General features: G+C 57.2%; 2 protein-coding genes across 6 annotated transcripts; one reads left to right on the top strand and one right to left on the bottom strand.

The window, feature by feature from the left end:
• Positions 1-826: 826 nt before the first annotated feature.
• NMT1 (N-myristoyltransferase 1) lies at positions 827-18,115 on the bottom strand. Its single transcript, XM_039700829.1, has 12 exons — positions 17,884-18,115; positions 12,136-12,250; positions 10,776-10,920; positions 7,757-7,875; positions 7,227-7,318; positions 6,516-6,632; positions 5,539-5,709; positions 5,099-5,207; positions 3,959-4,129; positions 3,586-3,753; positions 2,761-2,898; positions 827-1,100 (listed from the first exon to the last, which is right to left on the bottom strand). The coding sequence occupies exons 1-12, from the start codon at positions 18,084-18,086 to the stop codon at positions 1,080-1,082; spliced, it is 1,569 nt and encodes a 522-aa protein (XP_039556763.1). The 5' UTR covers positions 18,087-18,115; the 3' UTR covers positions 827-1,079.
• DCAKD (dephospho-CoA kinase domain containing) lies at positions 16,958-26,886 on the top strand. Of its 5 annotated transcripts, none has more exons than XM_039700832.1 (5): positions 16,958-17,138; positions 21,278-21,395; positions 23,337-23,540; positions 25,325-25,412; positions 25,830-26,886. In XM_039700832.1, exons 1-5 carry the CDS (start codon positions 17,082-17,084, stop codon positions 26,113-26,115), a joined length of 753 nt encoding a protein of 250 aa, XP_039556766.1. In that variant the 5' UTR covers positions 16,958-17,081; the 3' UTR covers positions 26,116-26,886. The 5 variants fall into 5 exon arrangements, with proteins under 5 accessions (XP_039556766.1, XP_039556767.1, XP_039556768.1 ...); XM_039700833.1 differs by lacking the exon at positions 16,958-17,138 and adding an exon at positions 18,282-18,433 and having other exon boundaries at positions 21,250-21,395; XM_039700834.1 differs by lacking the exon at positions 16,958-17,138 and adding an exon at positions 18,291-18,416 and having other exon boundaries at positions 21,250-21,395.
• Positions 26,887-27,428: the final 542 nt, after the last annotated feature.

The raw sequence follows: 27,428 nt of genomic DNA, 5'->3' as shown, positions 1-27,428 counted from the left end.
CCACTGAGGCCCCACGGGTCCAGGCTGGGGCGGGCACAGGCTCTCAGGCTCCGTGGTGCCACGGGGGGTGACGGGGACACGCGAGGACAGGGAGGATGAGAGTGCATAGACGGGGTCTTGGCCTTGGTGTGCAGCTTTGGAAACCTTTGGCTGGGCAGGCAGGAGCATCTCGGAGCTCTGGGCTCGGGACAGGGCAGGAGGTGGCCGGGCCCTCCCGGAGGGATGAAGGTTGCCGTGACAACGTTCCCTTTCTCTCGGCGGATCCCACCGGGAGCTGCTGCGGAGGCACCGGGGAGGCTGGAGCCCCGGGCTGATGCTGATGGAGTATCCATATTTCCATGCTTCCAGAGAAAAGCAGCTGAGCAGAGAGGCTGGAGGTGTGGCAGTGGCAGTGGAGCACCCCCAGTGCCCCCAGCCCCCAAAGGCTGAGGGGAAGGAGCCCCAGGAGCCCCAAGGCTGTGCCAGCCACGCCCCGGAGCTTCGGGCACGGCTGCCCTCGGTCAGCGTCCAGCAGGAAGGTTGGAGTCTGGCTGGCCAGGAGGTGGGACAAGGCATCTCTTGCACAAATAGCCCTTGGAAAGGAATCTCGAGGTGCTCCCGAGCCCGGGGAGGGGCCCTGCTTAACTGAGTCAGGAGCAAACCGGGGACAAAGCCGAGCAGGGAGAGCCTGAAGCACCCTCGGGCAGGCAGGAGGGTTTGGCCAGCAGCCACCACGTTGCCACAGCATCAAGCTCAGCTGTCCCCACGGAGAAAAGTCCCAGTCCAGCAGCCCAGTGATGACCTTCAGCAGCCGAATGTAACTCATGGCAGTGGGGAACAGGAAAGATTTAAAATATATATAATATATACTTTTATTATTCACCCGTTAAATCCATTATATGCCAATCATGATCTAGTTTCAGCAGTTACATTCCCTTGATCATGTCTTTAGGAGGATGCAGTTAAATCAACAAGGAGGTGGCTGACAGCAGCGGGCGGCTCCGGTGCCCCTCTCCCGGCGTGGCTCGGCTTTGGCAGAAAGGATGAGGGCAGCACCTCCTCAGGCCCGGCTCCTCCACGCTCTCCTGGCAAGGGCTCCCTTACTGCAGCACCAATCCAACCTGGAAAGAGGGGTGAGGACAGAAATTGGGGTCAGGAGGTGTCCTCTGCTCCGTTCCCGGCCGCGCTGGGAGGGCTCGGTGCTGGCTGTGTCGTTTCCCCGCTGGTTCTGGGGAATTTGAGAGCAGCAAAGCCCTGGGTTTGTGGCTGAGTGGGCACAAGGGCCCTGCCCAGCTCTGATCTGGGGAGGTGACCAATGTTTGGGGTGTGACAAGCCCCATCAGGTTATGAGACAGCCTTGATTCATGAGCCAAGGGTGTTTGTCAGCTCATGAAGAGCAGAGGGATGGAACAGCTCTGCTGGGAAGTGGGGCTGCTCAGCCTGGAGAAGGCTGCAGGGAGGCCTCAGAGCCCCTCCAGTGCCAAAAGGGCCACCAAGAGGGACTCTGGACAAGGGTCTGGAGTGACAGGACAAGGCAATGGCTTCCCACTGCCAGAGGGCAGGGGTAGATGGGATATTGGGAAGAAATTCCTCCCTGTGAGGGCGGGGCCCTGGCACAGGGTGCCCAGAGCAGCTGGGGCTGCCCCTGGAATAGCCCCTGGATCCCTGGCAGTGCCCAAGGCCAGGTCAGACAGGGCTTGGAGCCGCCTGGGACAGTGGAAGGTGTCCCTGCCTGTGACAGAGGTGGAACAAGGCACTCAAGGTCCCTTCCAACCCAAACCATTTCATGATTCTGCGAGTTGGGAGAAGCTGCTTCCCAAGAGCCTGGTGCCCTGTCCCTGCACAGGCAGCTGGCACTGCTGGGGACCCTCCAGGACGTGCTGGTGGCCTGTCATGCACTCTGACCCCGTGGACCCCATCACAGGAACATTCCCAGCATCAGGCTCTCCCACCCCCAGTTCTCCCAGTTAAAGAAGGAATTGCTGACACCTCCTGGGGCTTCCCAGGAGGCTCAGCAGGCAGGTGAGGCTGGTTTAGGGCAAGGGCTTGTGCCCAGAGACAGACCTGGCTTCACACCAGGGAACCAAAGCCCTGTGACTGCCATCAAGGCATTAATTAGCCGTTAATTAGCTGTGATGTAGCTGGGCAGATTCTGGTTCTCGAGCACCATCCTCTGCAAGCTGGCTGTGCACTGGACAGGTGCTGGATCACTTCTCTGGAGTGGAGGGACAGCAGCAACCAGGTACTGCCTCAGAATGGTCCAGGGAAGGCAGATGGGGACCCAGCACAGCTCTGGGAGCAGGGGGGAACAGGCTGCTGGCCCTGGGGACAAACGACATCCTGGGATCCCGTGGCTCAGAGCTCCTCTGTCCCAGGTCCTGCTCCCTCTCCAGAGGGGTGGCTGCTCCTCCCACTCCACCAGGGCACACTGACATCCAGGGCTGTGCAAGGTCCCATGTGGGATCACAGGTGACTGTCACAACCCCCAGTGTCACATATGTCACCCTGCAGCCCTCTGCAGTCTCCTCTGTGCTTGGCCCCCTTCCTTAGAGGAAAGGAGTTATTGCAAGGGGAAGGACTCAACCTGCACTAATCCAGGAGTAAAATTAGCTTTGGAAGGCGAGTGTGGAGGGGTTCTCCCCAGGGACACACTCTGCAGGCAGGGAGATGGCAGTGTGGGACACTGCAAAGACACCAGCTGGGCTGGAATGCTGAGCTGTGGGTCACAGCCAACCCACGTCCCCAGGGCTGTGGCTTGAGACCCCTCCTCACAGCACTGACCTTCTCTGGTGCCATGCTGGGACACTTCCAATTGTACAGGTAATACTGCAGGTTCCCATCCCCGATGCCAAACTTCAGCTTCTCCAGGAAGGTTTTGTTTTCCATGAGATCCAGTGCATTGAAGACGTCAAATCCTTTCTGCACAGGGAGACATGAAGCCATCAGTTCCTGCTTTTGTGCTGGGGAGTTCCTCCCACCTGTGAGCAGCCTGGCCCCCCTTCCTGCCTGGCTTTGAATCCCAGAAAAAGGCAAGAGCTCAGACTTGCTGTCCTCACCTCAATCCAACTACTACAGACTGTTTGCTGTAGGACATGAGCAACCACCACAAGCTGGAAGGCTCAAGGTACCCCAGCATCCCTCTCCTGGGTGGCAGATCCTTTTGGATTTGGATTTCTGTAGATCCTGGGAACAAGCCCTTCCCACAAACCCGAGGGTGGCCAGCCTGCAGCGAGCTGCCCAGTGAGTTTCCTGGTGAGCTCCTGTGAGCTGCCCAGTGTCCCACAGTGCCAGCCCACCCCTGCATCCCTTACCTGTGGGAAATGGATTTGTAGAGAATCCTCAAAGCCTGACAAAAGGCTCACAAAGGGTAATTTGAGATGATTGCCTTTAAGGCATTTACAGCATGGTGTGGCTAAAGCTGACAACCCAAGAAACACTTATAGTGTATTGCAATTAGGAAACAACTGGCTTCTGATTGTGATGGCATGAATTACAACATCTGTATTGTCTCACCCTTCTCACGAGACTGAAAATGGAATAGAAGCTTTTTAAAACAGCTCTCAGGTGCCCCGTGTCTGGGTCAGGAGGGCTGGGAGCAGCACCCACCGACTTGGCGAGGATGAGCGCGTCGCTCATGAGGTCGATGAGAGGCGTCTTGGTGTGCACGTTGTAGAAGGAGTAAGCAGCTTTCAGGCTCTTGTGAGTTGGGTGGTTCATGATGGTGGAGGGCAGGGTGTAAAAGCTCAGGAAGTCTGTCACCTCTCCTGGGGCACTCTGGAAGGCAGAAGGGACATCATGACACGTCTGGCTGGGATAAAGCCTGGCCAGAGCCTTAGAGGGGCTCTCCAAGCATGGAAGCACCATCCTCCAGCAAATTCCCATCCTGGAGGGGCATGGAGCTCCTCCCTGATTGCTCCCACAGCTCCAGCAGAGGCAAAAGCCCAGGAAAACACCCCTCCCATCCTGCTCCTGCTCTCACCTCCACCACGAAGGTGTCGATGATGTTCTCCTGAGGGACAAACCAGTGCTCCACCTCCTCTCTGCTCATCACGGGTGTCAGGTGGAACTGCTTCAGGTACTCAGTCAAGAGCTTGTGCACAGCAGGGATGTCCTTGTGCTCCATGGGCCGCAGGCCGGGAGTCTTGGGAGTCTGCAGAAAGTGGGACAAGTTGTTTTGTAGCTTGCACAGTGGTTTTCATCACCCAAGGGCTCCAATGAGCAGCACAGAGACACTCTCTGCTTACATCAGCCCATTTTCAGCCCCCCAGCCCTGTGTGCCCAGCAAAGGATGGATGTGATCTGCTGTGACACCGATGGCAAAGATCACAGAGAGCACAGCATGTCCCAAAGCCCCAAGTGCCAGGTCAGGTCCCACTGGAAGTGCTCCTACCCACTAACAACACAAACTCTGCTTCCCTCCAGGCTCCTGTTCCCACTCACAGCAGGCACAGGCTGGGAGACACGTCCCAGGCTCCACAAGATGTTATTCCCAGTTGGCCTCAATTACTAATTTAGGGCTGGGATGGCACAGCAAGCCCAGATCTGCTCTGGGGCTGAGTTTCTATGCAAAAACCAGTAGCTCCAGCCCAGCAACTGCTGTCTGTGTGGCTGTGGGAGGCAGGAGCTGCCCAGCAGGAAAGCGGCACTTTGCACCCCAAAGGGGTGACAGAAGGGAGCCAACAAGGTCAGGAAAGGTGGTGGCAATTTTAATGCAGTTTGCTTCTTTCTCTTCCATCTCCAGCTGGGGAACTTCCCCAGCAGGACAACTGCAGTGCCAGAACTGATCAGTGTGACTGAAGAATGAGAGACTAACTCGATCCAAGGTCACACTGAGGCTGTGTTTGGACAGATGAAGGCTGTCACATCTGCCTGCTCGTTTTACCAGAACGACAGGCTGTGACTCACCAGCAAACAAAAGCTCCCAGGGTCCTCTAACTGCAAGAATTTGCCCTTAAAATGCAGGTAGCCAGGCAAAAATACATAAAGATTAAATAAAGCACAATGCTTGACAGAGTCATTTACTACAGGGAGCAAACCCTGGGTCTCCAGGCAGAGGACTTGACCTGGAGCTCGTTTTTGTGCCCAGCAAGCCCCGAGCTCTGCTCTGGCTGGCACCCACCTCAGGCAGCCGGTAGAGCTTCGTGGTTCGTTGCATAGTCATGTTCCTGCTCAGGTGGGAAAACTTGACCTCGATGAGCTTCCGAGGATTCAGGGAGCGGTGCCAATACCTGCAGGAACACACTGCCAGTGGGACACTCGCCCTGGGCCAGCGGGGTGGCTGCAGGGGCAAGGGAGAACGACAGCCAGCAGCTCCCCACAGAGAGCAACCGGGCTCTGAAGTGATTCTGCTGCCAAAGCCTCCTCGCCTGTGTTACATGAGCAGCTTGAGCAAAGCCACTGCACTTCATGCTGGAAGGACAGCGTGGGAGGAGAAAGCCGGGCTGGGATCACTCTCCCTGTCCCGGGGAATCCCACACTGGCCACACCACCGGCCACAGAGGGGACCACGGGAAGGGAAGGTCTGCAGGCAGAGATCCTGGGAGAGCCACAGACACTCACCTGCAAGTCCCCACAGGCTTTGGCAGCACCACTCCTGCAGTGTAAACAGCCTGGAAGATTCCCTCTAGATGCACCCTCCGCGTGATCTCACGGATCAGAACCGGAGCCACCCGTTTGGAGCGCAGCTTTTTGTGGACACACAGGAAGTTTATCTCCACCATCTTCTTCTCTCTTGGGGAAGAAACAATGCAGAGCATGAGGCTTGACTGCCCTGACCTGGGAGGATCAGACCAACACCCCAGGCAATCTACCTCCAAACCCCTTCAAGGGAATGAGGAGTCAATGCCTCAGGGAAGGGGCAGGGGCTGCTTTTGGAGCACCTCCCTTAAGCTGTTACCCAGGGATTCCCAGGGAAAATGGTCTGAATCTGTCTCAGGGGAGGGTCAGTTGCATATTAGGGAAAGGTTCCCCTTCCTTAAGCTGTTACCCAGGGATTCCCAGGGAAAATGGTCTGAATCTGTCTCAGGGGAGGGTCAGTTGCATATTTGGGAAAGGCTCCTGCCCCAGAGGGTGCTGAGCACTGCCCAGGGAATCTCCTGCCCAGGGAATGGTCACAGCCCCAAGGCTGCCAGAGCCCCAGCAGTTTGGACAATGCTCTCAGGGACAGGGTGGATTGTTGGGCTGCCCTGTGCAGGGCTAGGATCTGGACTGGATGATCCCTGGAGATTCCTTCCAGCTCAGGATATTCTATGATTCTACATCTCCATCTAACCCTGGACGATTTCTGTAAGCCAGAGCCCTAAGTTAACCCACCTCACTGAGGAAAACAGCCTTCACAATGGTGAACTACCAGATGCCCCTGCCCAGAACCTCCCTGACAACCTTAAATACCCCCCACCTTCCCCTCCAAGCAGCAGCACATCTCCAAAGCTGAAGGGTGCAGGTCTGGCTGTGTGCTGGGGAAGAGTGGAGCCAGACCCCCTGAGCACTCCCAAAGCCCCAGCAAGGGGCAGGATGAGAAATGCAGCAGCACTCACGTGTCATAGATGTGGATGGTGGCTGGAATGGCGCTGATGAATCCCACCAGCTTCTTGCTGGACACCACTCGGACCCCACAGTGCCACTGGGGCAGCCAGCCTGGAGGACGCAGCGCCCTGGGGAGGGGACACAGCTCAGCTGTCACCTCCCACCCACGGTCCCTGGTGTACCTGCTCCTGCCTCCCACCCTGCCCTGGGACACCCCGAGTCCTGCTGGCCAGCAAGAGGATGAGAGAGTGACAGGGATGTGGCAAGGACTGCTGGCATCCAGGGCAATTCCTGCACCCCATGGCCAGTCCTCTCTAGGGATACAGGAGGAAATCTGTTCCTGGATTCAGGAACACCCTGAGGAAACAGCAGCTCTGCTGCAACAGGACTCCAAGGGTGATTGCTGGCAGTGCCTCCATCCCACAGCTCCAGGGCACTGAGGAGTCCCTCAGCTACTGGGATTTTCACAAACACTCGAGGGATCAAACCAAAGAGGAGAAAAATCCACCTTTAAGCTCCCATATCTTGAAGGAGCCAGAAGGAGGCAGGGCTGGGTGACAGCCCCTCTCACCGTGTCCCTGGGACACCGCACATAGTGACAGATGGGGAAGGGACACTTCAGGAAGAAGGGAGATGGGATAAGCAAAGGCAGCTGCAGCCCTGTCACGGGGATCAGGCTTGTCAGCACCCCACACCCTGCTCTGCACGGCTGTGCCACTCACCACAGCAGGAACTCGGGCGAGTAATCGAAGCGGAACATGTTGTCATCGTCCTCCACGTAGTTCTCGTTGAGCAGCGTGTACAGCTCCTTCAGCTGCAGCAGCACAGAGCACACAGGTTAAGGAGCTTGCTCAGCCATCAGCTGCCCCCAGTCAGGACCCTGAGCACTCAACGTGTGGCCACAGCACTGGGGCACCATGTGCAGCCATGCCCTGCTCCGGGGTCCTGAGCAGTGCCACACAGAGCAGGACACAGGTAAGCCCTGTGTCATCTCCCAGGGAGGTGGGTCATGCTCTAAAGGGGGTTCCCACAGGAGAGCTCCAGGTTTCAGGCATCCTTACATCCCCTTGAGAAAAACAGGCCAAGCTGCTCAGTGTAGGATGGTAAAAAGACCCACCCAAGCCCAAGGTGTGACAGAGCTACAGTCACCTGCCGTGGTAAAGGACACATTTCCATCCCCAAAACCATCTCCAAGCATTGAACTGCCACCCAAGACACTCCAAGAGGAGTGTGCTGAGCTGCCTGTACTCACCACACCTCTATCCCCCAGGTCCAGGGCGTCCCAGGTGAAGCCCTGGGGCAGGGTGTAGGGCTCCTGGCGGATATTGTCCTTGTCGGGCTCCACCGGGCCGTGGGTGTTCACCACTTCTCCTGCAACACAGAGCAGGGAGCATGAAGAAGTTCTCTGCTGTGAGGCCAAGCCTCCACAACACCTCTGCTCACGTCCCCCAGCCCTGCAGTGGCAGACAGGGATTGTCACTTCACCCACCCAGTTTGGGATGTGACAACGGGCAGGGAATCAAGGCTGGACCCACTGGGTGACCAAACAGCCACAGCTGCATCCTCCAGCTCCACACGTGAGCCTGATCCTTCCCCAGCCCCACAATCCCAGCCTGGGCCAGCCCTTTCCCGTGAGCCCCTCCATGGGACAGTGATCTCCTGCCAGCTCTGGCCACTGCCACTTGGCAAGGGTCAGGGCTTCCTGCTCACTGTGCCTAAAGAGCTGCAGTGAACAACACAACTTTTGTTGTAAAACCACTGACTCCTAAAGGCCCTGAATCAGGCAGGAGATGTCAGCTCGAGCTCTTGCTGTCCCAGGGATGTCAGTCCAGCAGCATCACTTCAGTGCTGCCAGGAAAAGCAAGTTGTGCTAATTAGGAATTCCCTTAAAAAGGCATTGAAAAGGTTTCCAAGCAATGGGGAGGTGATGAAAGCCCGGAGCAAGAACTTCCCCCATCACACCCACCCCAGGCAGCTTCCAGAAACACTCACCTCTGGCTGCCCTCTCTGTTTTGAGCAGGTGCTGAACTGTTTTGAGATCTGGCCTCAAAAATCCCACAGCACTTCTGTTCTCTAGCCCTAAATAGCCCCATGCCCATAATGCCATGAGCCAGAGCACACCAGGAGCACGAGGAGTGCTGGGACACAGGGAGTGGCCAGCAGGCAGGCACAGCCACCACCTGGTGCTGGGAGGAACGAGCTGCTTTGTGCCTCCCACTCCCCAGGGGACACCCTCCACCCTTTCCCCAGGGGCTTCCCAAGCAGAAGTGATGTTTCCCTTGCCCAGTATCCTTGGAAAAAAGGACAAATGCAAGACTCTGCTGTGACCACACGCCACCTCATTGTGATTTTCCCAATTTAAAGCTGAGATTGCTGCTCCCAGGAAAGCTTTTGAGACCCAAAAAAGCTTCACAGTGGTGTGGTCACATGGAATGGGAATCAAACACTGCACCTGCAGCAAAAGGACACAAACCCATGAAGGGAAATACTGAAGAGCAGCAAGTCTGAAGCCATGACAAGTTTTGGATAAATCTAGAAACTGTGGGCTTGGACTCACTCTCTAGTTCCCTGAGCTCTGAGGGATGCAGATGAGGAGAGACTAAAGTAAAATCATCCAGCACTTCTGTTCTCTAGCCCTAAATAGCCCCATGCCCATAATGCCATGAGCCAGAGCACACCAGGAGCACGAGGAGTGCTGGGACACAGGGAGTGGCCAGCAGGCAGCACAGCCACCAGCCTGGTGCTGGGAGGAACGAGCTGCTTTGTGCCTCCCACTCCCCAGGGGACACCCTCCACCCTTTCCCCAGGGGCTTCCCAAGCAGAAGTGATGTTTCCCTTGCCCAGTATCCTTGGAAAAAAGGGCAAATGCAAGACTCTGCTGTCTCACATGACCACACACCACCTCATTGTGATCGCTGGGAGGAAAGAGCTGCTTTGTGCCTCCCACTCCCCAGGGGACACCCTCCACCCTTTCCCCAGGGGCTTCCCAAGCAGAAGTGATGTTTCCCTTGCCCAGTATCCTTGGAAAAAAGGACAAATGCAAGACTCTGCTGTGACCACACGCCACCTCATTGTGATTTTCCCAATTTAAAGCTGAGATTGCTGCTCCCAGGAAAGCTTTTGAGACCCAAAAAAGCTTCACAGTGGTGTGGTCACATGGAATGGGAATCAAACACTGCACCTGCAGCAAAAGGACACAAACCCATGAAGGGAAATACTGAAGAGCAGCAAGTCTGAAGCCATGACAAGTTTTGGATAAATCTAGAAACTGTGGGCTTGGACTCACTCTCTAGTTCCCTGAGCTCTGAGGGATGCAGATGAGGAGAGACTAAAGTAAAATCATCCCAGGCACCCCAATCAGCCTGGGAATGAGCCTTCCAGACAGGCAGCTCTCCTGGCAGGTCAAGTTTTGGATAAATCTAGAAATTGTGGGCTTGGACTCACTCTCTAGTTCCCTGAGCTCTGAGGGATGCAGATGAGGAGAGACTAAAGTAAAATCATCCCAGGCACCCCAATCAGCCTGGGAATGAGCTTCCAGGCAGGCAGCTCTCCTGGCACGCCTGCTCTGAGAGCCTGCCGTGGTGTCAGTGGCAGATCACTGCCACAGGCTGTCAGGAGCAAGAGGAAGGGCTGGAGCAAGGCCCAGGGCTGGGAAGCACCACTGGGATGTTTACAGAGGACCAAGAGATGGGGCTCCCCATCCTTAGACACTCATGGCAGCTTGGGGTGGAGCTGCTCTGATGTTTGTGCTCCCCCTCTCCTGCCTGTGCTGAGGGATGTGAGCCCAGCAGAACAAGGATGTGGCAGCTCAGCCCTGCACCTGCTCCCTGCCCCAACTCACCCCAACTCATCCCAGCTCACCTTCCCCACCAAGGATCTCTGTCTGGGAAGCTCCAGCCCCCAGGAAGGGGAGAGCTGGACGCCCAGCTCAGGATGTGGCAACACCACACACAAACCTTGGGTACAGAGGGCTGGGGAGACCCAGCTCCAGGGCTAGGGATGGGGATCAAGGGATGCAAACACAGGAGGAATCAGGTCAGAAGGGGTTCCTTGTCCCTGAAGTGCTTGCACAGCTCTTCAGACCCTCCCCATCCACCTGGTCCATGAATGGTGGAGAAGTGGTTTTGGTGCCTTTGAAGCCCAGGCCAGGCAGGGACTCACCTGGTGGCCACAGATCAGCACCTCCAGGCTTCTCTGGGGGCTTCCTGGAGCAGCCTGGGGGCCACAAGGCCTCCCCCAGGGCCCACAGGACATTGAGGGGCTACACATACCTAACTTGGGCACTGGCTGTGTGTCCCAGAACTGGTAGCTCCTCTTGCTGGCTTCCTCCATGGTTTTGGCAGGTCCCTGACCCACAGAGAAGAGCTCGATGGCTTTTTGAATCTCCTGGATCCTCTCAGCAGGTAAAGAGTTCACCTGAGGGCACAGAAGGAGGGTGGAAAGACAAAATGAGCAAGCTGGGCCAGCAGGTCTGTATGGGGGCTCCTCATCAGGGCAATGTGGAGCTGGTCCTGGCACGGGGTGCTGCCAGGAAAGGGAGAGCAGGCAGGAACCTCCCTGCCCATCCTCAGTCCTTTCACCAGCCAGCTGCCCCTCACCTAGATCTGCCTTCTAGGCACTCCTAGGGCAAAGGGGATGGAAACATTTTCTGAAAATGCTTTAAGCTTCAGTTAAGTGGGTGCTGTGAGCCCCAGGAGCAAACCTCCCCACCTGACATCCTGCAGAGACAGGTGGATCAACCCACACCCAGCACTCGGGATTCCTTCAGTGGCTCTTCTCTCATTGTTCAGCTCCTCTCCCTAAGCTGGATCTGTATCCACAAACTGCAGCTTCCAGAGGAGTCCCTGGACACCAGGGACTGGGTCAAGGCAGAGAGGTTGAGTCAAGATGAAAGACACTTTCATCCTCCTCTTCCTCAGGGTGGATGGCTCTGCACTGAATTTCCAACCCCAGCTCCTCCCTGATCCCTGAGGAATTCAGTTTGAAAAACACAAAGCCCCAGTTTAAACCTCTGCAATGTCAGATGGACAAAATATTCAAAATATTTGGACAGGAGCTGGCATCAGACAGAAACCAGCCTCTGCTGATGTGTCCCCTCTGCCACAGGACCAGAGGGGACAAGAGGGCCAGGAGGGTCAAACCTGTGTGGCCCATGCTGCTTCCTCAATCACTGGCTGCTGGACAGATCAGGCAAAGCCCAGAGGGATAAGACAGACCTTGCTCTCCCCAGCTGCTGTTCTTGGGATCATCAAGCAAAAAATCAACAGCACCAGATGTCCCCCTGTGCTGCTGCAGGCAGGACTCCCCTGGCAGGTGGCAGCTCCTGCCTGTGACAGGCAGCTGCTGTCTGGGAAGAGTACCTTGGAGCTGCCAGTCTGACCCTGGAACTGGCTGGGATATCCAGCCAAGGACTGCAATGTCCCTGGAGGGCTCTGCAAACACCTTCTGCACCAACAGGAATTCCCACACATGGAGCCAGGCTGGGAAATCACTCTAAATCTGAAGGGTTTGAGCAGCCAAGTGCCTAAAACCAGGGCTGGGAACTCTTTCCTTGGCCTAACCAACACTGGAGGGGTTTGGGATGGGGCTGGCTGTTGTGGGGGGGCAGGATTCTGGGAAGGGGGTGGTCACCTTCACTGGCTGGTCCTGAGCCTGGTCAGGCTGGTCTCCTCCTCCTTTCTCTTTCTTCCGTTTGGGTTTCTTTTTCTTCTTTTTGGCTCCACTGTCATTTGCTGGACTCAGGCCCCTGAAGAACAAAAGAAACATCATTGGAGCCTCAGGGTTTTCTTTTGGGAGAACTTTTATTTGGTTTCTGAGGCACTCTAAAGAAAATGCAGGCTCCTGCTGAGTCCAAGTCTCCAGGCAGGGGAATACTCTGTGCACAGAGGGTGCAGCCAAGCACCCACCCCATGGCACAGAACTCCCTGGGAGCTCCCAGAAAGGGACCAGCACTAACACCCCCACCCCACAGGTGTGCTGGGCAGTGGGGACTGTGCCCTGTGCTGCAGGTGACCACATCCCTGCTCTGCCCCCCGTGCCCAAACCCACCCTGTGCAGTGGTGGGCTGCTCAGCTTTGGCTTCTTCCTCTCCTCCAAGCCCAAGGACAGATGTGGAAGCAGAAAAGACTGGTCCAGCCCCAGGGATAAGGCCCCAGAGCAGGTTCAGGCACCACAGAAAGGTCACTGGCCAAGGACACTGTGCCAAGTGTCACCTCCCCTGCAGATGAGGCTGTTTATTGGAAAATCACTGCACTCTTATGCTGGAGCTGGAAAATTGAGAGTGAGGAGAAAATCTCTGGGAGAGCAGGGTGGGAAGTGCCCACAGCAGGGCACAGCTCCTCCTGCCAGAGCTGCAGCCCTGGACACCCAGATCTTGATCATCCCCAAAGAGCTGCTGGTGTGGAACCCTCCCTGAGCCTGCCCTTTGCTCCAGCAGCACCCAGAGGTGCCAGCTCCCAGCAGGGCAGGGGCAACTCACGATGGTGGCCTCGTGGTCCTGCAGGGGATGAGCTGACACAGGGCAGTCACTGCTCTGGGGGAGCTGGGAGCTGCCCAGAGCCTCTCCCACAAAGGGAAATCCAGTCCTGCAGAGGCTGCAGCAGCTCTGAGTGGAAGGATGAGGGGGGAAAGGGAGGGACACAGGCCAGGAGAGCTCTGCCAGCTGCCAGCACATGGCTCAGCTCTGTCCTGCCCCTCAGTGCTGCCCAGCAGGGTCAGGGTACAGCCAGTGCACTTGTACTCTACAACACAGGTGTCCTCTCCTTGCACCCCAGAACAACTCCCACAGCAGGGAAACCCCAGAGATCTGACCTGCCCAGAGCTCCAGCCTGCAATCCCCCCACAAAGGCACAGTTTAATGTCTTTACCAAACACCAGATAGTGGTGAAGAGGTGGAGCAGGAACAAAAAGAAGAAACGTGTTGGAAACTATGTTGGAGCAGCATCCAACTATTTATTTCAGCAAGGCCAGAACAAGGAGAAGCTGAGAGGAAAACAGCTTGGAAGGTGGAAGCTGTCCCTGCCCAAGGCAGCGGGGTGGAACTGGCTGATCTTCAAGGTCCCTTCCAACCCAACCACTCTGCAATTCCTGGGCTGAGCAGCAAGGTTATGAAACTGGGGAAAAGTGGATGGAGAAATGCTTTTGGAGGGATGAAGCTGGGATGTAGAACAGAGAGCCACTGGGATGGGCTGCACTGCTCTGGGGAGCAGAGGGTGGTCTGCAGGACACAGAGCTGCAGGGCTGGGGAAGCTTTTCCTCTGGATAAAACCTGAACAGCAGCAGAGCCTCTGCAGGCAGCACCTGCTGGGGAAAAGGATCCCCAGGCATCAGCAGAGCCCGTGAGGGACACCAGGAGATGGGAACAAGCAGTGGTTCAGGGCAAGCTGCTCCACAAAGAGGGGTGAAGAGAAGCCCCCCTTCTTCTGCAGAAGAACATGAAGGGAGAGGAGCAGGAGCAAAGCCACAGCTCCAAGGGCCAGCATCCCGTGGTGCTGCTCACCATCCCTGGGGGGAATCTCACCTTCCCTCCCACTGCCAGGAAAGGGCTTTGCCTCACCTGGGAGAGGCTGCTTGGACATGACAGCAGCAGCACTGCCAGCACAGTGCTGCTGACACCACTATTGATTTTAGTGACAAATGTCTGATGGCTTTTTTAACTCTCTGGGGAGGAGCACAGGCAAATCCTGGCCTCACTGAAGTCCTGGGATGAGCAAAGCCACCTTGGAGCTGCAATAAACACATCCAAATCATTCCCTATCAATTCTGACACCACAAACTGACAGCACCAGGAGAATTCCTGAGCACACCCCAAGGGCTGACACTGGAAGTTGCCCCTTCCAAAGGACAGGGACACATGTTCCCAGCTCACCTGCACGTTGGGACGCTGCAGGTGTCAGCTGTGACAGACAAAACGCTCCCCTCATACCCTGTCAGCACTGCTTTGCCTCATAAATCAGAGCTGCCAGCTCCCAGCTTGGTGCTAATGAGCTCAGCCCAGCCACGCCGGGCTCGCAGGTGAGAGCTCTGAGAAAATTCCTCCCTGATTTATGAGCAGAGCTGTCGTGACCTGGAAGAAATCAGGGTGGCAGAAGGTGGGATGAGGTTTTGCATTCCAGGTGGCATGGCCTGGGGAAGGGCCCTGCTCCAGCCAGGAGATGAAAACCAGCCTGGCAGAGGAGGCAGCAGCCTGTAGGAAAATGCTGGAAAACCCAAAGGTCCCACTCACTACACCCAGAGAAGCAACAATTACAGGTATTTTTTTATTTTAAATGTATTTAGGAAAGCAAATATCTTCTTTCCCCAGGGTAGCTACACCCCCCAGGTACTCCCCACACTAATGACAATGCCCCACCAGTGTCCTGGGACAAGCCACCACCCAAAATCTCAGCTGGCCTGACAAAGCTGGGAGAGCTGGAGCAGTTTCATCCCCAGGAAGGGTGAGCTGCCAGCCCAGCTCACATCCCCCACCCCTGTGCATCCCGAGGTGCACTGAGATGGAGCAGCTGGACAAAGGCACCTCGGCTGCACTGAGCAAACACCCCCAGCTCCCTGGGGGATCACCGTGGGCTCTCCTCTGGCCAAGGAAAACACCTTTCCCTTCTCCAGGGCAAGGCATCCCCACCACCAAGGCCATCACCTGGCACTCCAATCCTCCTTCCCTGTTTCCAGGTGTCTCCTTGAGTTGAAGGCAAAGGCTCCAGCCCCAACCACTGCCCAGAAAACAGCCCCTGTGACCTGACTGATCTTGAAAACACATTTTTGGGAGCACTTAAAGACAGCAACCAGGCTTGTTCAGGGTGAGACCTGCTCAGACTGGCTCTGCTCCACCAGCTCAGCCCCTCCAGAGGCTGGAGAACACCAGACTCACCCAGTAACAAACTGGTGCCCAGCACCCTTTATCCACCCCTGACCCATGGGTGCTCCCAAAGCTGAGGGGGAAGCACAGGGGGAGCAGCTCCCTCAGCCTGGGGGAGGCTCAAAGTGTCAGATGAGAAGGAGTAGATCCCTGCTCTGTATTTAGGTGCTGGAAAATCCTTCTGCCATGCCAGGGGCTAATCAGGCAGGGTGCTCAGGCTGTAATCTCTGTAATCTCGTTAGGGGCTGTGGCAGGGAGGATCTCCAGATGGCAGAGCTCAGCTCCCAGAGCCCAGCGTGCCACCAGTGTGCTCCCTACACTACAACTGATCCCAAAGGAGCTCAGTGCCTGTCCCAGGGACCCCTTCTTGTGGCCAGGAGCAGGCAGGGATTGCCAAACCCACTGCAGCCCTCTGGAAAAGCCCCTCTGGCCCCTCACAGCCCACCCAGCTGTGCCACAGGGCACTGCCACACTCCTCCTGCCTGGAGCAGCTTCCCCAGGTGGTTCTGAGCTGTTCCAGGGACTGGGACACTGCCACCCTTGCTGTCACCACTGCCCCTGCTGCCTGTGAGGTGACAAACCCCACCAGGCTGAGCCCAGGCAATGCTGCTGCCCTTCCACATCCAGGGAATAAACCCTCCACAGCCACCAGGGACCCAGCAGCTCCCTCCACACAAAGGGAAACATGAAAAACAACCAAGTGGGATTATTTTCTTTGGAAAATCAGCTTGGATAGCCAGAGCAGAGAGCAGTGCAGCCACTTCCCCGTGCTGACACAGGACTGAGGCTGAGGAAACTCAATTCCTCTTTCCTGTCCTTAAAAGGAAAGGCAGTATTGCTTTCACTGAGGAATACTTTCACGTTTTAAACCTCAGGGCCAAGCTGCAGTGAGTCCCAGCACGAAGTGGCACGGGCAGGGCTGCGAGTGTGGCTGCACAAAGCCCTCCCCTTGCCCTGTTTTTGGGGACAGTGTCACCGGGGTGACCTGAAGCACTGCCACACCCCGCTGCAATGGCATGGATGCTATGGAATCAACAGAATTAATGGCTGTGCATCCAGCAGGAAAACCATCCTCCTTCCCACCACTTGGTCCCTCCCTGGTGGTTTCTGGGGCTTTGCCAGAGAGCTCCAAAGCCTCCCTGCCTTGTGCTCCTTATGGCTGTGCCCACCAGCCAGGCTGGTATTTCCCAAGCTATCCAGACTAATTCCTCCTGGATATTCCTCAGGCTCAGCTCCTGGAGGTGGCCAGTGATGCCCAGGAGGGCTTCAGAGCACACCTTTTCCTGGCAAAGGGCAGGAGGAACCGCTGGGCTGGGGAGCAGCAGTGATTGAGCACCACGTCTCCTCTGCTCAGCTCTGGCTTCCACAAACCTAATCATGTCAGAGGGAAAGAAAATAAAAATCTCCCCAAGCACGGCTAAACCGATTAAACTGAGACACGGTGCCACACCCGGGAGGCAAATGAAATATAAATGGGCAGCTGTGCTGTCATAAAAAAAGCCTCTGTGATATTTCTTGTGTGACCTTTCATTCGCTTTGGCTCCTGGGAAGGGGGGATTGCCAGTGGAAAGCTGCTGGTGCAGGGAGAAGGGCTCTCCAAGCCCGTGGCCTCTGCTCTGCAGGGCTGGGGAAGCACCAGGAGAGCAGGAGGAGCCCAGGGAGGCTCAGGGGCAGGAAAAGCAAAGTGCAGAACAGCCGGAAAGCTCTGGAAAGCCACACGGTGATGCTGCCATTCCCAGCAGGAACCAGGACAGAGCCTCTCCTTCAAACGCCAGGCATGGTGAGGCAGCTCTGCCCCGTATTAATTAAGGCAGTGAGTAATGAGGGTGCTACGTTAAGCATTCCAGCTCTTCCCTGCCGAGATAAGGACCTGCCCCGCTGCCTGTGCTCGCTCCCTGCCTTGTTGTTGTTGTTATTCCCCCATTCCATACCCCTGGAGGCTGCGCTCCTCCAACCACGAGACAATGTAGGCAGAGCTTTGCAAAACCCTGGGCTGTGCTCAGGATAACGAGGGGATGAGTGTGCAGAACCCCGGGATTATTCCGGGATGCCACACGCTGCGGAAAGCAGCGTCACGCGTGCCACCGTGCCACCACCCTGGGTGTCACCGCGGGGCTGGGGATGCCACGAGTGGGCTGAGGCTTCGGCGGGAGGGCAGAGGGAATGTGGGGAGACACGCCCTAGCGCAAGGCCAGGAAGAGCTGCGAAATGGGCTCATTTCTGCCCGAAAAAGGCACTCCCGGCGCCATCCGGCCGCCCCGCAGGCAGCGCGGCCGTCACCCATCCACGCCGCGGCCGCGCCCGACCCTGCTGAGCTTCGGACACGCTCCCGCAGCGGGCGTGAATGGGCGCAGCGGCGCCGCCCCCCCGCCAGACTGACCGGCGCCTCGACCAATCGCTGCCCGGGATGCTGCCCAGCGACCAATCAGCGCACGCCAGGGGCGGGGCGCCTCGCACTTCCCGGCCGCTCCTCGCCTCAATGGGCCCGGCCGCCGCCGTGGCGCGCGGTCCCGGCCGCCGCTCACCCCCGGTTGGAGCCATGCTCCGCCTCGTTCTCGCAGTCGCTGCAATGCTCGTGGTCGTTCTCCTCCCCCGCCGGCCGCGAAGGCCTCGCCGGTGGCCGCCTCACTGCTGTCTCACTGTCGTCCGCCATCTTGAACGGGGCCTCCGCGCGTGCCGCACCCCCGCAACAAAGCGCGGCGCGATTGGCCGGCGGGCTGTGAGGCATGCCGGGAGTGGTAGTCTGCGTGGGCTTGCGGGGGCCGGGCTGCGCCGGGGCCGGGACTACAATTCCCGTCTGTCTCTGGGGGTGTGTAGGGGCGGGCCGCCGGTGGCGGGAGGACTCCCTCACACCGGGCAGCCGCGTGGGTGCCCCGGCGGACGGAGAACCGCGGCCCGTCCCCTCGCTCGCCCGTTCCCCGCCGAGGCCGCGGTGCTCGCGTCTCCCCCGCTTCCTGCTTGAGGGATGGGGCGAGTCTAATGAAGGCGGCGCCGATTGGCTGGGAGGGACGCCCCCTCTTGCCGGCAGCCAATAGGCGCGCGGGACACTGCGGCGCGGGTGAGGCCGGGCGGAGGGTGAGTGCTGAGGGCGGCGGCCATGGCGGCCCCGCGGGGTCGGTCACGGTGCTGGTGGCGGCGGCTCCTCCCCCGCCAGTTAACCGTGTATCGGTGATTCCTGCCTTTGGCTGCAGCCCCCTCGAGCCAAACAGCGCTCTCAGCCCCAGCAGGGACGAGGAGGGCCGGGTGAGGGTGGTGCTGGAGGACGCGGTCCAGCTCCATCCCTGTGCGTGAAGGATGCATGGATTGAGGCTGGCAACGTGTGCGGTGCTCAAAACCCCCAGGAGTTGGGACACGGGAGTTTTTGGGCACTTAATTCTTTGAAAAACATTTCCTCAGTGCTCTGGGTACATCTGCCTTAGTGCAGGAGCAGCTCGCCGAGTTTTCCAGCCTGTCAGCCTCTGTGGCTCCTGTTCTGGTTTGTCCCCATGTCTGGTTTAGTTGGAACTAAAACATCCCCAAAAAATGGTGTATTTGGGGGAAAGCTCGTTCTGGCTGCTGCCAGTAACATCTGCAGGAGCAGGCTGCCCTCTCCCCTCGTGTGCAGTCAGACCAGAGCTTGTTAAATGTTGATGCCTGGGACCTGTGCAGGCCCTTGGACAGCACAGGCGTTCAGATCGCTGGCCCTGCGCTCCAGGATAACCCTTCCAAGGGCTGCTCTCCCCTGCAGTGGTTCCTGTGGAGGAGGGACAGAAATAGCAGGGTTTTGGGAGCAAGTCCCAGCTGAGGCTGGAGGCCAGAGCGCCGGGCTGGCTGCAGTTAAAGCCCTGCTTACAGGGCAGGAGAGCTTTCAGTGTATTTCTGCAAAGTGCGTTTATTTCAGTGCAGCTTTACAAAGCAGGAGCCTCCAGTGCTGTGACCCAGCTCCTCCTGGTGCAGTGTTGTCCCTCAGTGGGAGGATAAAGCAGGAATTTAACCTGCTGGGATCACTGACCAGCCCCTCTGTCCCTCCCAGCCCCTGCAACGCCAGAGAGGCTCCCCGTGGGTCCAGGTCCTGCTTGGGGTGTACGGCAGCCTCCCCACCACTGCCCCATTTTGGCCCTCTCAGATTCCTGTTGGGTCCCCCCTTGTTGCTGCTGGACTTTCCTGTCTGGAGCAGGGAAGGAGCTCGTGCTGCTCCTGCTGCTGCAGCTCTGCCCCTTCCCTCTGCCTCCAGCTGCCACGGGACCTGCCCACCCTCCTCCCCCACGCTGTGGGTCTGGGTCCTGTTTTAGGACCGAACTGTGGCTGAAGTGTCTTTTTTGCTGTTTTCCAGCCAAAGGGTGGCAGTGCTGTGTTTCCAGCCCCCCTGCAGCCCTGGGTGCCACTCCTGGGGGGCACTGTGGGCAGTAGGGACCTGGTTCCTCTGTGGGCAGAGTTTTGGGGGGCTGGTGATGAGGGAGGGTGGAGGTCAGAGCCATGACTGAGGTTGCTGGGGTTGGCTGCCAGGAGGGAGCAGGATCGGGCAAGGGGAAGCCAAAGGGTGGCTGCCAGCAGCCTGAGGCTCCTGCCAAAGCTGATGGAGCCAGTTCCCCTCAGCTGGAGCAGCCACAGGCCGGGCTGTGGCAGACTCAGCCCCTCATGTCCCCCTGGATGAGGTGACAGCAATGTCACAGCTGCTGTCCCTGGGGTTTGCAGGGCTCAGCTGCCTGGGCTGGGCTGCAGGGGGCTGTGGCTCTGTACCCCCGGGGCTGCTGTGTTTCTGGGGTGCAGACACTCAGTCCCCTCAGCTCTCCAGAGCTGCCTCAGTGTGGCTGAATTTTGGATTTGAGAGCACACAAGCAGGATTTGGAGGATTGCAGGGTCTGCACTGAGGGGTCTGTGTGGGAGAAGTGTTACCAACCCCTGCAGGGCCGAGGGCAAGCACAGATCTGTGCTCAGGGCAGCTCACACACACCAGTTTGCTGCTCAGAGCTGCATCCCTGTCCTTAGGGCTGCCAGTGGTGGGGGAATGGGATTCCCTGAGTGCCCTGTGGGCCCTGCTGCTGCCAGAGGAGGCTGAGCTCCAACACCTGGCTGCAGGGATTGAGCAGGGCTCTCCCTCTCGGGCCTCGTGTGCCCCAGTCCTGGCTCAGATGTTGTCTGAGTTCTGCCCTTTTTCACTGCTCCTGGCTCACCCTCCACAAACCTGCCGGGAATTTCCTGATTTCTCTGAGCAGATCCAGAGGAGGCCATGGAGATGCATCAAGGGCTGGAGCCCCCTGCTCTGGGGGTGCTCACCTGGAGAGGAGGAGGATCCAGGGAGAGCTCAGAGCCCCTGGCAGGGCCTAAAGAGGTTCCAAGAGGGACTGGGGACAAGGGGAAATGGCTTCCCACTGCCAGTTGGGATATTGGGAAGGAATTCCTCCCTGTGAGGGTGGGCAGGCCCTGGCACAGGGTGCCCAGAGCAGCTGGGGCTGCCCCTGGATCCCTGGCAGTGTCCAAGGCCAGGTGGGACAGGGCTTGGGGCACCCTGGGACAGAGGGAGGTGTCCCTGCCCATACCAGAAGATGGAGCTGGATGGGCTTTAAGATCTCTTCCAATCCAACCAGTTCCATGATTCCGTGGCTCAGGGTGCTCAGGGTTTGATGAGTGGAGATGCTCCAGGGGAATGAGCTGCTGGAGCTGCAGATACAGCAGCTGGAGGAACTTGGGGCTGCTCAAGTGGCACATCCAGAGCTGGGGGGATCCAGAGAAGCATTGTTTAATCCAGCACTGTCCTCCAGCCTGTAAAACACCCAGCTCAGGGTGCCAAAATCCTGCTGATGTCTCAGTGCCACCCCGAGAAAGCAGGAAAATGAGCTTTGAATGCAGTTGCCAGTTCGGGATTAAATATTTGATGTGCTCAGCACGAACAGAAGGGCCTCTCCTGGCAGGTGTTGCAGCTGCCCCCTCTCCCTGCGGAGCACCATGTTCCTGGTGGGGCTGTCGGGCGGGATCGCCTCGGGGAAGAGCGCGGTGGTGGCGGCGCTGCGGGAGCTGGGCTGTGCCGTGGTCGATGCCGACGCTATCGCCAGGCTCGGTGAGTTTCCAGAGCTGCTCCCCGAGCTTCCCCGGCAGCGGGAGGGCTGACGGCAGAGGGTGCTCTGGGTACATCGCACGAGGGTTTCACTCCCCATTCCCTGCCCCGGCTGCCCCGGGGGGGTTGGAACGGGGATATATTTTTAATAAAGAAAAAAAAAATGATCATGACCTAATAAACACCGTGGGGAGATTGTACTCTGAGTTTCCATCTGGTGTGTGATGTTTCCCAGCTTTGAAAGCCAGCTCTGGGCAGAAAGAAATGTGGTTCCCTGTGAAGTGGGATCCCTTGGCTAGTCCAGCACATCCCCTGAGCCCCAGGACACCCATCCTGTCACTCAGTTACGTTGGTGGCTGAAAGAGAACGTCCCTTTGTGCTGGATGGATGTTGTTTTTCTGGTGATACTGAGAGATCAGACCACAAAATTAATGTGCTCAAAAAAACCTCCCAAAACAAAACAAAAAAACCAACAAACAAACAACCAAAACAAAACAAAAAACAGCCAAGAAACCACCAAAAACCAAAAGGCTTGTGCTGGAGTAAAGCCCAAAAATCCCAGATCTGTTGACTCAGTAGGACCAGAGCAGATCTTGTTTTCCCCGATTACCTGTGAGGTGTTAATCCCTTCACCCCACCAGGCTAATGAGGAGAGCAGAGGGTGCCCAGAGCAGCTGTGGCTGTCCCTGGATCCCTGGCAGTGTCCCAGGCCAGGCTGGATGGGGCTTGGAGCAGCCTGGGATAGTGGAAGGTGTCCCTGGCCATGGCAGGGGGTGGGACTGGGTGAGCTGTCCCCCCAAACCAGTCTGGATTTCTGGGGGCTGTGGACCCTGCATGCTGAACAATGGTGTCATTTGGGGTCTGCTGCTGAACAATGGTGGCATTTGGAAGTGCCTGAGCTTTTCTGTTTGGTGAAGAACTTACTGTGTAGCCACTCAAAGCTGTGATGCTTTAACATTTTATTGCACTGTAATTCCCCTGGAGGTGCAGGAAATTTGCTGGAGGTGCTAAAAGCCCTCAGAGACGGTAGGAAAACACTACAGATACTCTGTGAAAGTTTTCTGCCAATCACTTTATTTTGCACCAATTCCTTTTTTATATGTGTTTGTTTACTGTATGGATTTCACCCATCCTGAAACTGCCTCCATGTGATATTCCACAGGAGAAAAAAATTGGTCTTAAAGACTTTTATGAGGTTGGCCTGAGGTTACAACCTGTGGCAATGTTCCTGGATTTGGGAGAGATGATTATCTGCGGTCTGTCCTTCGCTGTGGTTACCCTCAGCTGGAGCTTAATTGTGGTTTTATTGCTTCATCCCTTTTGTTGGGGATTTTTTTTTGGTGGCTTTAAAGTTATACACTCCTGTAACGTCAGAGCCCCTGCAAGGGCTGATTGGGGATTGAGCTTTCAGAAGGTTTTTCTGTTCATTTTCCTGAAGAATTTAGTGACTGATGTGAAAGACAATTAAAAAAAAAACACCTCAGCAGCATCCAGAGCCAAGTTACAGCAGTGAGTATCCAGGCAGTGCTGAAGTTTTCAGCTGCTCCTGGTTCCTTTAGGAGCTCCCTGCTCCATCCCTGGTGGGAGCTGGCTCAGGCCAGCTGCTCCCCCAGCCTTGGCACGTGGCCATGGCCGTGTCCTCCTGCCCGCCCTGCTGCCTGCTCACCCTGAGCAGCAGCACATGCCAGGAGGGTCGTGGTGCTGAATTCATGTCTGCAGAACTTCCATCTTCCAGGTGTCAGCCCTCACAGGGACCTTGGGCTGGCAGGAGCTGCTGGGCTGTGCAGATGTGGTGCCAGGACAGATGTGCAGGAGGCAGATGTGCTGCCACGGCGAGCATCAGCTCCGTGGTGAATGAGCAAACCCATCTGAGGGTGATTGCTGATGCAAACACCGACTGTGCTGTAAAACTGGCTCTCACCCCCAGCTGTTTGATGTTCTCAGTGGTGCAGCCCCACTCCAAGGCCCATCAGCAGATCCTGCAGCACTTTGGCACCGAGATCCTCCTGGAGAACGGCGAGATAAATCGTGAGGCTCTCGGAGGCATCATCTTCTCCCAGCCAGAGAAACGGCGGCTGCTGAACTCCATCACCCACCCCGAGATCCTGAAGGAGATGCTGAAGCAGATCCTGAAGTATTTTGTACTTGGTAAGAGGCCATGTCCAGCCTACCAGGACTCCTGCTTGGGCAGGAGCCATCCCTGCTCCCTCTGCCTTTGGTTTGAATGTGGGGAGAGGGACAGGGATGACAGAGGAAGGGAAGGGACGTTGAGTGACAGCCTTTGTGCTCTGCCTGCGGTGGCCTTTGGTGTCAGTGTTTGGAGGATTCATTCCTGATTCACTCCTGCCTTTCACTGCTGCCCTTCACCGCTTTCCCCTGCGGTTTCAAGTGTGTCTGTAGGGCCTGGGAGCAGCTCTGCCGAGATTACCTGCCGGATAATGCCACACTCCTGAAGTGGCCACGAATCCCCCCTGCCCCCAGCCTGCTCCAGCTGCACTGCAAGCTGTGGAGCCCTTTGAGTGCTGATAAGGTGAGGAATGGGCTGACAGCTGTGGCTTCCAAAGGCCCACATTCCCCCTGATAAATGGAACAAATGCAGCTGTCAGGCTGGGCTGGGGAAATGCCAGATAAGATCACCAGCTGTTCCGGAGGTCTCCGTAAGGATGCCTTAATGGAGTCAGTCTGGATTCGTGGTGCTTATCAGAGCTGAGCCCTGGGAGAGCTGAACAGGCTGGGGCACCACGGGGCCGAGCTCTGCTGCGGGGTGAGGAGGAGGAGGAAGCACAAAGGAAGCAACAGGCCGGAATGCCAGGAGCCAGAGATGGAGTCTTGAACTCGGGGCTGCGGGCTGAGGAGGCGGATGCTGTCCTGGCCCTCGGTGAGAGTGCTGCGTGCCTTCAGCAGGCTGCTTTGTCCTCATTAGTCAGGATTTAATGATTTGGGATAGCTGGATGTTGTCTCTGAGGATCGCTGTGTAGGAAAGCTCTGATCGATCAAACCAGAGGGCAGCACAAGCCTCTCAGGGCGGAGGTGCTGGGGGAATGGTGGCTCCTTGGGTGATGATGTCTTTGTCAAGACTTGACTTGCTGGGCAGCTCGGTTTTAGGGGGGTTATAAAGAGGGGACACCAGCCTGAGATGTCCCCATGACTGGGGGACACACAGGGGAGTGAAGTCTTGACTTAGAGCTTTTCCCTCCGCTCACCCTCTCCCCCAGACTCAGCAGGGCATCTTCCACTCCCCAAACACTGGCCAAGGGCAGAGGCATGGAGAGAACCAGGGGGACAGTGACTTGACTGTGACAAACTCTGCTTCCTGTGGTGTCAGAGGTTTTAAACCAAACAGCCAGTTTTGGTGAGAGTGGGGTGTGCCTGGAGGCTCCCCCTGCATTTCAGTGCCACAGCTGCAGGAGGTCTGCAGGGATTTCCTTGCTCCCCTTGAAAAAATGAAGCTATTTAGCCAAAGCTTTTCATAAAGGGAGGAAAGCTGAGCTGGGAAATGTTGGCTCAGATGGCTGCAGCCTGGTGAAGTCTTGGACAAGAGAAGGAGTGGAGAGCAGATCCTGCTGTGGGCACTGCTTCCCGGGAGAGGCCAGCACAGCACACAGCTGCTGCTCCTGCCAGCCAGGCACTGCTGCTCTCATTTCAGCTCCTCGTTTCAGCTCCTCATTATATTTCTTCAGTTTCACCTTTGGTCTGGAGCAGCCAGGTTAGGGTTGTTTTTTTTTTTACCTCTGGAAACTTGGAATGAAACCATTTCCTCCCTAAGAGAGGGAGGAGGGCCAGCAGGCTCTGCTCTGCTTGGCTGTAGTCATGGAGCTGTAGAGCTCCTGCTTGCTTTGCCTTTCCTGGCCGTGGTGTGTGTGCAGCATGAGGGATTTGGGAATGGGGGTTAACTCTGTTCCCTTTTTTGGGAAATGTTGCCATTTCCACAGGCTACCGCTACGTGATCCTCGACATCCCTCTGCTCTTTGAGACCCGTGGACTGACCAGGTTTATGAAATACACAGTGCTGGTTTACTGGTAAGTGCTCTGGGAACCACAAGGACAGGGACAAAGCCACCTCTCTCAGATGGGACCGTCATGTGCCTCAGCCCTGGTGCAAAGCCTGTTGAGAGAAGCAATACCTCCCTTTATAGTGCATGAGGGCCTTTCTGAGCTTTCCCTGGAACCATCATAGAGGGGATTTCACTGCCTTTGGGCCTCCCACAGCCCGTGCTGTATCAGGGCAGGATTTGGGGCGCTGTTACAGGCTGTGTGAATGCTGAGAAGGCCCAGGCAGCAGTGGCTCTGCTGATCCAAGCGCAGGCTGACTGTGTCAGAAATGCCAAGGGGGCACCTCTGTCACTCCCACTTTATCCCAGTGATTCCCCCTGGTCCCGAGCAAGGCAGATCCCCGTTCCCTGCCACCCCCAGCTCAGCCCCTGCTCCGCCCGGCAGTGATCCCCAGACTCAGCTGGCGCGGCTGATGAGGAGGAGCGGGCTGGGCGCGGCCGAGGCCGAAGCTCGGATCAGCTCGCAGCTGCCCCTGGAGGAGAAGCGCAGGTGGGCCACCCACGTCATCGACAACTCCGGGGACTGGGAGAGCACGCGGCGGCAGGTCCTGCAGCTGCACACCCGCCTCGAGGATTCCCTGGATTTCCTCTGGGCACGGCTGGCCGTGGGCACGGCTGTTGTGGGGCTCGGCGGGCTGGTGTTCCTCCTCATCCGGCATTTCATCTCTTAATTCACCTTTTCTCTTAGGCAGGGAAGGGGCCTGAGTTTTCCTGTTTGAAAAGGGCAGTGAAAGGCCACCTCTGTTAATGAGCTTTGCCAGCTGAATGCAGACAGCGGTGTCTCCTTGCAAACTTCCCAAGGTGAACACAGCCAGAGGTTTTTTCAGGCACATTCTCCCTGCTCAGGTTCTCACCCACCAGCTGTGCCTGTGGGATGACGCCCTTGTCCCCTTGTGGGTCTCTGTTGTGGGACTTCAGTGAGCTGAGGCACTTTAATCTGGGACAATCTCACGTTAATTTGGGGCAATCTCACTTTAACCAGGTACAATCTCACTTTAATGTCTTCCAGGACAATCTTCTCCCTAGGTCTGGGTGAATTCTCAGGCCCTGTTATTGCCTGCAGCGTCCCCTGGGGTGATTCTCCATAGCTCAGCCCTCCTCATCCACATTTAGTCTTGGGATTTCCCCTCTTTCATGTTGATTTAATGGAAACTTGTTAAATCAGGAGGGGGAGGACAGCACCTCATTCATATGGATCAGGTGTTCAGCTGACTGCTCCTCCCCCCTGCCCTCTGCCTCTGTGGCCATCACTCGTGGGTCACCCTTGGTTTGGATCCAAGGCTCTGATGCTCCCTGGAGCAGGCTGAGACCTGGGCTCTGCTCATTCCAGCTCATTTCCTGCTGTTTGAGCTTCCTTCGGCGCAGGTTCCCGGTGGGAGAGCCCAGCCTGGCCGAGGCGGGTGCTGGGCCTTCACTTTTGTTTTAATAAAACACTGAAAGCAGCTGCTGCACATCCCGTGGCTCTTCCCAGGCTGCTCCCAGGCTGTTCCTATGCCGGGGCACGGCTGTGCTCTGTAAAGTTCAGCACACGCAGGACGAGCTCCTGCTTTTCCCAGTAAACATCCCTGAGCTGCTCCAGGAGCTGCTCGGAGCATCAGCCCTGCCCTGCCTTCCTTGGGGGGGCTGTGGCTCAGTGTTGGCTCTGGGTACCCCACGGGGTGGGTCTGGCTTGCCAGGACGTGATCCTGGACTGCTGTGGCTCTCTGTGACCAGCACGTTCCCTCTGGGGTGCCCCTGTCCCTAGTGCCACTGCTTGTCCCCACACTCTGAGAAAGGTGGGTGCTGCCAGCCCCTGGCACCTCCCTGCACATGCTGATCCCTGGGATCCTCCAGGGTGTTCCCACCCTCCTGCCTGGCCTTGGGCCTGTGAGGCAGTGCCCTGCCTGTCCCCTGTGCCATCCTTTAGGCACAGGGACCTTCCCAGGGTGTCCCCAGCCAGCACGTGCCCCTTTTTTGGGTCAGGCACTCTTCTGCCTCCGTCCTC

The sequence above is a fragment of the Passer montanus genome, unplaced genomic scaffold (genome assembly GCF_014805655.1).
Source record: "Passer montanus isolate IOZ18808 unplaced genomic scaffold, ASM1480565v1 scaffold145, whole genome shotgun sequence".
Taxonomy (NCBI): Eukaryota; Metazoa; Chordata; class Aves; order Passeriformes; family Passeridae; genus Passer; species Passer montanus.
Note: the sequence above shows the minus strand (reverse complement) of the source record. Positions and strands in the feature narration are given on the sequence as shown.

Excerpts from the sequence above, each read along its gene's own strand:
- NMT1 (XM_039700829.1), bottom strand. The coding sequence starts at position 18,086 with ATGCCTCACAGCCCGCCGGCCAATCGCGCCGCGCTTTGTTGCGGGGGT. Across the intron at positions 5,710-6,515 it reads ACCATCCACATCTATGACAC|AGAGAAGAAGATGGTGGAGA; the intron begins GTGAGTGCTGCT and ends TTCTTCCCCAAG. Across the intron at positions 3,754-3,958 it reads TCGACACCTTCGTGGTGGAG|AGTGCCCCAGGAGAGGTGAC; the intron begins GTGAGAGCAGGA and ends TCTGCCTTCCAG.
- DCAKD (XM_039700830.1), top strand. The coding sequence starts at position 18,338 with ATGAAGGCGGCGCCGATTGGCTGGGAGGGACGCCCCCTCTTGCCGGCA. Across the intron at positions 21,396-23,319 it reads CGACGCTATCGCCAGGCTCG|CTGTTTGATGTTCTCAGTGG; the intron begins GTGAGTTTCCAG and ends TCTCACCCCCAG. Across the intron at positions 25,413-25,829 it reads TACACAGTGCTGGTTTACTG|TGATCCCCAGACTCAGCTGG; the intron begins GTAAGTGCTCTG and ends TCCGCCCGGCAG.